The 8,148-nt window shown below is 44.3% G+C and overlaps 1 protein-coding gene across 1 annotated transcript; it reads left to right on the top strand.

The window, feature by feature from the left end:
* Positions 1-2,588: 2,588 nt before the first annotated feature.
* On the top strand, positions 2,589-7,271 carry MESD (mesoderm development LRP chaperone). The gene is made up of 3 exons (XM_060260321.1): positions 2,589-2,950; positions 4,564-4,796; positions 6,049-7,271. The coding sequence occupies exons 1-3, from the start codon at positions 2,699-2,701 to the stop codon at positions 6,311-6,313; spliced, it is 750 nt and encodes a 249-aa protein (XP_060116304.1). The 5' UTR covers positions 2,589-2,698; the 3' UTR covers positions 6,314-7,271.
* The last annotated feature ends 877 nt before the right edge of the window (positions 7,272-8,148 follow it).

Genomic DNA, 8,148 nt, shown 5'->3' with positions numbered 1-8,148 from the left:
CTTGTGAAATACCTCCCCAGTATAGCAGGCCATCTTGGCCAGATTCTTTCATGTCCATTGGGCACATATAAAAAAGGTAAGAGTGAAAAGGACAGACTGTATTTTTCTGGCATCATGTGGACAATTGAGCAGAGCTTGTTTGCTTCACCTTCAAGGGGGAATCCACAATGATTCCCGCTCTGAGCCTCTGATTCAGAGAGAAGGCAGGTCCTTCAGCAAGACCTGGCATTGTGGGCTCAAAGTGCTGCTGTGAGCATTACTGCCATGAGCATTAGTTGGCCCTTATGTGGGCTGGCCCAATGTGGGGTGGGGAGGGGGGTGACAACAGTTTTTTGGGGCAAATGCGATTTTTCCTCTTCAGTTTTTCAACGATAAAATAAGATTATATGAGCAATTCTAATAATAAACCTAACAAAAAGTATATTTCTATCAGTATCATGTGGCAAGATTGTAAATTATCCTATTTAGAAACTGGTTAACAAATTGGGAGGACATGGTTTAGTATGGTGTAGTGGTTAGTATTACCCTAGGTCCTGGGCATGACAGGTCCTTTATACTCCATTTTTCACACCCATGGGACCCCAAAGCTGCTTACAGCATTATTCTCTCATCCTCCAATTTATCCTCACAACAACCACCCTGTGGTGTAGGTCAGTGACTGGTCCAAGGTTAACGAATTTCCAAGCAGAGCAGAGACTTGAACCCCAAGCATTCTAAAGGCTACCAAATTTTTGGCTTTCCCAGCCATGCCCCCCCCCCCCCTTGCAGGCTGTTATGAGAATGAAACAGAGGAGAGGGAAAAGCATAGAATCATAGAGTTGTAAGGGACCCCTAGGGTCATCTAGTCCAACCCCCTGCACAATGCAGGAAACTCACAAAAACCTCCCCCTAAATTCACAGGATCCTCATCGCTGTCAGATGGCCATCTAGCCTCTGTTTAAAAACCTCCAATGAAGGAAAGCCCACCACCTCCCGAGGAAGCCTGTTCCACTGAGGAATCGCTCTAATGGTCAGGAAGTTCTTCCTAATGTTGAGCCAGAAACTCTTTTGGTTTAATTTCAACCCATTGGTTCCGGGGTCACAGAAAACAATTCCATACCATCCTCTAGATGACAGCCCTTCATATCACCTTTCGGCCGCTGCCTCTCCAGGCTAAACATCCCCAGCTCTTTCAACCGTTCCTCATAGGACTTGGTCTCCAGACCCCTCACCATCTTCGTTGCTTTCCTCTGGACCCGTTCCAGCTTGTCTATATCCTTAAGATGTGGTGCCCAAAACTGAACACAATACTCCTGGTGAGGTCTTACCAGAGCAGAGTAAAGCTATACCATCACATCACATAATCTGGACACTATACTTCTGTTGATACAGCCCAAAATTGCATTTGCCTTTTTTAGCCACCGCATCACACTGTTGACTCATGTTCAGCGTATTATCCACTTAGACCCCTAGATCCTTTTCGCACATACTACTACTAAGACATACTGCATGTATGCTTCCCCAGAGGGAGTGGTACAGTGATCCATATCCACCAAGAACAAAATAGGCAGCAGTTTTTATCAAGAGCCCTGTGGCGCGGAGTGGTAAAGCTGCAGTATTGCAGTCGGAACTCGCTGCTCACAACCTGAGTTCAATTCCAGCAGAAGCTGGTTCAGGTAGCCGGCTCGAGGTTGACTCAGCCTTCCATCCTTCCGAGGTTGGTAAAATGAGTACCCAGCTTGCTGGGGGGAAAGTGTAATGACCGGGGAAGGCAACGGCAAACCGCCCTGTAAAAAGGTCTGCCATGAAAACGTTGTGAAAGCGTCACCCCAGAGTCAAAAATGACTGGTGCTTGCACAGGGTACCTTTCCTTTCCTTTATCAATTCTACCATGGGTTGTCTCCAGGTCATCTGGGTTTGTGGCTCCAAGACAGAAGCTGTATTTGGAGCTAGAGCAGCAAGGGGGTGGGTGTGTGGAGGAGGGTCTTTCAGGCCAGCCTCTCCAGGCCTCTGTCAGCATCCTCCAGCCGAGTGAAGGGTTCCATTTTGCTGCTGAGCAATACTATCTGCAAGACCGCTAACAGATTAACAGAAGAACTGAGATCGCCTAATATAAACCGCCTGTGTTACAAAAATCTTTTTCATGGCACCAAATGTTTGGTTTTAAATTGTTTATATATGTCTTTTATCCTTTTACAACTGTGATTTAAATTGTTTTATTATGACTTTTAGCCGCGCAGAGTCCGCTTGCAGAGTGGGCGACATATAAATCCAAAGTAAATAAATAAAAATAAAAGCAAAGCCCTGCTGTGCTTAAGGGGATGGCAGAGTTTTTTGTTGTTGGGATTTGCTATGGGGCATCTTTTTCTCCTTGCTATATTAGTCAGTGCAGGGGTGGCCAACGGTAGCTCTCCAGATGTTTTTGCCTACAACTCCCATCAGCCCCAGCCAGCATGGCCAATGGCTGGGGCTGATGGGAGTTGTAGGCAAAAAAACTTCTGGAGCGCTATCGTTTGCCACCCCTGAGGAGGAAGAACACAGAAAAAGAGATCCAATTAGACAGCCGTGTTGGTCTGAAGTAGTAGAACAAAATAGGAGTCAATTGCACCTTTATGACCAACAGTTTTATTCTGAACAGAAAGAGAGCAAGAGATACAGAGACACAGGAGCGCGCCAACCGACCGCTTCTTCCTCTCCACCTGGCTGCCTCTAAGCGGGCATGCGTAGAGCGGGTGGGGGGGGCAATGAAGCGCCTTCGTCAGCCAGGCGTCCTCCTGCTGCTCCTCCTCACGCCGGGACTAAGATGGCGGCGGAGGCCGGGCGGCGGTGGCTGTGGCTGGCGCTGCTGTGCGGCCTGGCGGTCGCCCTCGAGGCCGAGGAGCAGGACAGCGCCGCCCCCAAGGCCCGGAAGAAAAAAGACATTCGGGATTACAACGACGCCGACATGGCGCGGCTGCTGGAGCAGTGGGAGGTACGGGGTGGGTGGGGGGAGAGGTGCCGGGGCTCAGCCGCGCGTTGCTTCGAGGCCTCGCCCTCGGCTACTGATGATGGTCGCCGTAATTCATTGTCATTCAGTCAGTACCATTGTTGGCATAATTTAAAACCAGACTAGTATTTATAGATACAAAGTACAATAAGAAATCAGTAATCTCAGCAAGCCTTTAATCTTCAATTCCCAGATTCTCATAGCAATTGGAAGGAACCTTGTTCCTTTTTATAGTTATTAATAAGGCGTGACGCCTTGGGGCACACAGGCGTTCTGATTTTGGCAGAGGAACAGGAACCATTGTTATACATTTTCTATTCTACACCAACTGCTGGCTGCATGAATTAAAGATCCACAACACTCTGCTATATAAGAAAATTTATTCCCACCCTGAATTTTTAAAGCGTTTTAAAAGGAGTTATGTATATTAATAGTGACTATTTTATACCTATTTTATTCCAGCAATGGGGGCTGGAATCAAGCCCGTACATGACCCCCAGCACCTCTCTTAGGAAAATATGCCTTTTTATAGGCTTTCATGGAAAGTTTAAACGATAGATCCAGGTGGGCAGCCGTGTTGGTCTGAAGCAACAGAACAAAGTTGGGAGTCCAGTAGCACCTTCAAGACCAACACAGTTTTATTCAGAATGGAAGCTTTTATGTTCATGCACACTTCATCAGACAATGAAATGGCATGCACACGAAAGCTTTCATACTAAACAAAACTTGGATGGTGTTAAAGGTGCTACTGGACTCTCAACTTTGTTCTGTTGCTTCAGATCAACACAGCTGCCCACCTGGATCTATCGTTTAAACTTTCCATGAAAGCCTATAAAAAGGCATATTTTCCTAAGAGAGGGACTGGGGGTCATGTATGGGCTTGATTCCAGCCCCCATTGCTGGAATAAAAATAGGTATAAAATAGCCATTATTAATATACATAACTCCTTTTGAAAGGCTTTAAAAATTCAATTTAGAGTGGGAATAAATTTTCCAATATAGAAGAGTGTTGTGGATCTTTAATTCATGCAGTCTGCAGTTGGTGCAGAATAGAAAATGTATAACAATGGTTCCTGTTTCTCTGCCAAAATCAGAACGCCTGTGTGCCCCAAGGCATCTTGGTGAAACAAATCTATATTCACACTAGTACTAGAGTTATTATTTCTAATGGGTGCCTGCCTAAGTCTAAGGATGTATTGACTTTGCTGTAGCCAAAGTCACCCTCCTGTCATTGCCAACCAAAGGATATGGCAAATGGAAACCTGTTCAATAAAGGCAGTATGAAATTGGCTTTTATAGAAGAAAAATAGGTGACAGCTAAATAGGTAATGGAATAAAATTTCAGTTATGACACCACGATGAGGGCAGCTAATACCTTCCTTCCCAGTGACCCAACAGTTCTGTGAATGGTAAAGCATTTGTTCTAGCCAGGAAGAATAGTTGGTGGAAAAGTGTTAAAGAGGTAAAATAATGTGGCAAAAAAACTGGTTATGCATCTTTTTATCTTTATTGTAACTTGGCACTCTTGCAGGAAGTCTCAGGAATTTGCTTCTAGTTGGTGACAGACGTTAGAGATTTTGTGTTTGTTTTTAAAACAGAAAGATGACGATATTGAAGAAGGTGATCTTCCCGAGCACAAGCGTCCCTCTGCACCCATAGATTTCTCAAAGATTGATCCCAGCAAGCCTGAGAGTGTCTTGAAGATGACCAAGAAAGGAAAGACTCTGATGATGTTTGTCACTGTGTCAGGAGATCCCACTGAGAAAGAAACAGAGCAGATCACTAATTTGTGGCAGGGCAGCCTTTTCAATGCCAACTACGATGTACAAAGGTAAGTGATTTTGTCTGGAGTTGTAGATTGAAATTTTCATTTCATTAAAAAATAGGAATAAAAATTTCTGCCTTTAACTGGAAGAGTTCCAGATTAGCTGTGACCGTATCTGCACTGGTTATCTGCGCCAGGTTCAGTGCTGTTGGGAACTGGGTTTCAGTCTTGTGGTGCCCTCCTGGGGTTCTCCATCTTTTCTCCAATCATTCTCCAACCTGTTTTGCTCCAAAGCTTTGTGAAACATCACACTGAAGCTTGAATGGCTGGTGGATGGGTGGGAAGATTCTAATTTTCCTGCCCACGTGGCAGCCATTTTTCATGTCTCAAAGACAGTCATTCTTTCTCATTTTCCAGCTTTCTCTACAGAGCTACTGTCGTGGCTTATTGTGCAGTTTGTCCACAATAATGGAGTTCCAGGTTTTAAATGCCCAATTACAGCCTGGTGTCTCCACCCATCTCTATCACATCTCTGTTCCTGCTGTCAGGATTGGGCTCTTGCCCAAGATTACTTACTTGCCACCTTTAACTGCTGCACCCTTTCTGCAGGATTAGGTCTTTTCTGAAGTTGGTAGGCCCCAGTAAAGTAATAACTTGCTTCCCTTGTGGTCAGGAATGTCACCACTCTGCGCCCTTCTGACTTCCCAGGTCTCACCAGCTATCTCTCTTCCCTCTCTTCTTGTTGCTCTGACCTTTTATCCCATCGCCTCCAGGCCTGCCCAGTTCCTGGCACTCTCGGTCTGCACTTAAGTATGCCTTTATCCCTGAGGAGGCTAATACTTGGCAGTCTTTGGCCCTTTATGCCCTTTTGGAGTACAGTATTGCCTTTTTCTCTCTGAAATGACCTTCTCCAGAGGCATTCCTGAGGCCCCCCCACTGCACCCAGGTTGCTCTGGGGTATGACAAAGTCCTAAAACAATTCTGCTTCCATCAAAGGAGGGTTGGTAAGGCACAAGGTTTTATTACCATTGCAGTCTGGGGAAGGGGCAGTTTCTGTGTCTTCTGATTTATCTGTTCATTTTAAGAAGAGACTGCATTTTTACCAGGTAGTAAATTACAGTGGGTAATAAAGCTCATACTGCAGAAATTGTACTTCATGCATCACTGAGTTCTGAGACAGATACCAACTGCCTTTAAAATGCAGGTATAGCACTTATACTTTGGCCTATCAATCCTATTTTTGGCTCTGCACTGCATGTCATGTAAGGAGTTAGTGCTTTAAAAACCTGGCACTAATTGAAAGACTTTTAAAACCTAGGTTTATTGTTGGTTCAAACCGTGCCATCTTTATGCTGCGTGATGGAAGTTACGCATGGGAGATCAAAGACTTCCTGATCAATCAAGAGAGGTGTGCAGATGTAACTCTGGAGGGTCAGGTATATCCTGGCAAAGGAGCCCCGGAAAATGAAAAACAGAAAAATAAGACCAAACCTGAAAAATCCAAAAAGAAAAAAGATACAGAGAAGAAATCTGGATCCCTGAAAGACAGCAACCGGGCGAGCAAACCAAAAGAAGATCTATGATAATAAGTTAAAAAGACTGAGCACCATATTCGGGGGTGGGGGGGGGCGCAGAGGAAAGAAGGAAGTGAGGCTGTGGAATAGCCTGTTGGATTTCAAGGGGTCAGTTTACTTATTCATGAGGACTAATGTCCACAGATTGCTGGTGTTAATTTCTGACTGGATTTGATGCCCAGAGGCACTTGAGCGTTTAACTTACTATTATGAACATTACTCAAAGGATGAGAGGGAGGTGTAAAGACCATTAACTTTTTATAGTTTTGCTACCAGCTATTTAGGATGAGCCAGCAATGTGAATGGAATATAGTGAATGAATAAGCAGAAGATGATCAAGATTTTTTTATAAACGTCTGTACTTCCAGGATTTTCATTTAATTAAAATAAATTTGCCTTGAAACTCCTGCTGATGTGGCCAGGCTAGGTTGTCAGAAGCCCAGTTTTGGAGACAAAAAACGGAAAGATATGTAATCTGATTTTTCTTTTTAAAATGTTAATGGTTAGATACTGCCCCACTAAAGTGGAGATCCCTCCTTCAACTGGAGTTATTGTTTCTCTACTGTAAGGGCGCAGTTCAGCTGCTCTGACATAATCTATTGAAATAGGCTGAAAAGGAAAGCAGGAAAAAAAGTGGATGGCCACTAGCCTAAAAATCAATTGCCCAGCAGGCTTAGAGTGTTTCAGAATTGCTGTGTGAAGGCGGAGGTGAGCATGGAGGAAGTTGCTTGTACGAGAGCATGTTTTGCTTTCCTCCTGAATGTTAACTGAGAAAATCACAGCTCTTGGTTAAAAGCTGGTGGTGGCAGGATTGCTATTCCATGGTGCCAAAATCTGCCATATATAGTTGGAGTGCCTTCATTTGAGGCATTTGTGTGTGTGTGTGTGTTATGTGCTGACATTTGGCTTTCACTTCAAATGCTTGTTCCAGAATGTTAATAAATTTGTACACTTTTTTCAGAACAAACAGGTTAGTTTTTGATCTGTGAAGTCAATCCCTTTCTCCTCTGTCTTATTATGGTTTCTGCGTTCAGATCATAGTGGCCGCTTGGTGGCGCCCTGTATATGTCAAACACATCAATGGCCTTTTCCTTTACTTTCTGACCAACACAGGGTGATTAGGGTTTGTAGAATCTTTCGGGCTCAAGTGCTGTGTTCTACTGGAGAAAGTTTTTCTTCCAGACGTTTCGTTCTGGAAGAAAAACTTTCTCCAGTAGAACACGGCACTTGAGCCCGAAAGATTCTACAAACCCTAATGATGTTACCAGCTGTGAAAACCTGAAATCTTTGATAACACAGGGTGAGTCTGTCCTTTTTAGAGGAAGAGTAGCGTACTTTTAATTAAGACTGTTCTTTTACAAGTGGAGACCTGTAAGAAACTTGTGGCATCATCCATCCCATTTCTCTACCTTTGCTTAGTTCCCTCTCTGTAAGGGTTTGCCTAGGTGCAGTCATGGGTCTTCTTGAGTAGGATCAAAAGAAGCTTTAATGATGATACTTAAACATTACATGGCAAATGATCACTAGTCTAGATCTTGCCAGACTGGAGCACAATCGAAAGTTATCAACTATTATAGAGGAGGGGGGAAACTGCTACTCACTTTCCCACATCCTCCAAGTCTTTCGAAATAATGTGCAGTTCTTTCTCAGGCCTTAGTAGTCAAGGTCAGGTCCTCTCTTCAATTGGTGCCTCTCAGTGTTGCCCAGGGAGACCAGATCAGAACTGTCTCCTCGGGGTCTCTTTCCACTTGCAAGCCTGGAGCATCCCACAGCACACAAGATACCAAATATTCAAAAAGAAACCTAGTGATTGTTAAACACTGAAAGCAAGTTTACACAATGAG

The sequence above is a fragment of the Heteronotia binoei genome, chromosome 19, assembly GCF_032191835.1.
Source record: "Heteronotia binoei isolate CCM8104 ecotype False Entrance Well chromosome 19, APGP_CSIRO_Hbin_v1, whole genome shotgun sequence".
Lineage (NCBI taxonomy): Eukaryota > Metazoa > Chordata > Lepidosauria > Squamata > Gekkonidae > Heteronotia > Heteronotia binoei.
This window is presented reverse-complemented; position numbering and strand designations above follow the sequence as displayed.

Coding starts and splice junctions, on each gene's coding strand:
- MESD (XM_060260321.1), top strand. CDS start 2,699: ATGCGTAGAGCGGGTGGGGGGGGCAATGAAGCGCCTTCGTCAGCCAGG. Junction 2,951..4,563: donor GGCTGCTGGAGCAGTGGGAG/GTACGGGGTGGG, acceptor TTTTTAAAACAG/AAAGATGACGATATTGAAGA. Junction 4,797..6,048: donor GCCAACTACGATGTACAAAG/GTAAGTGATTTT, acceptor TTTAAAACCTAG/GTTTATTGTTGGTTCAAACC.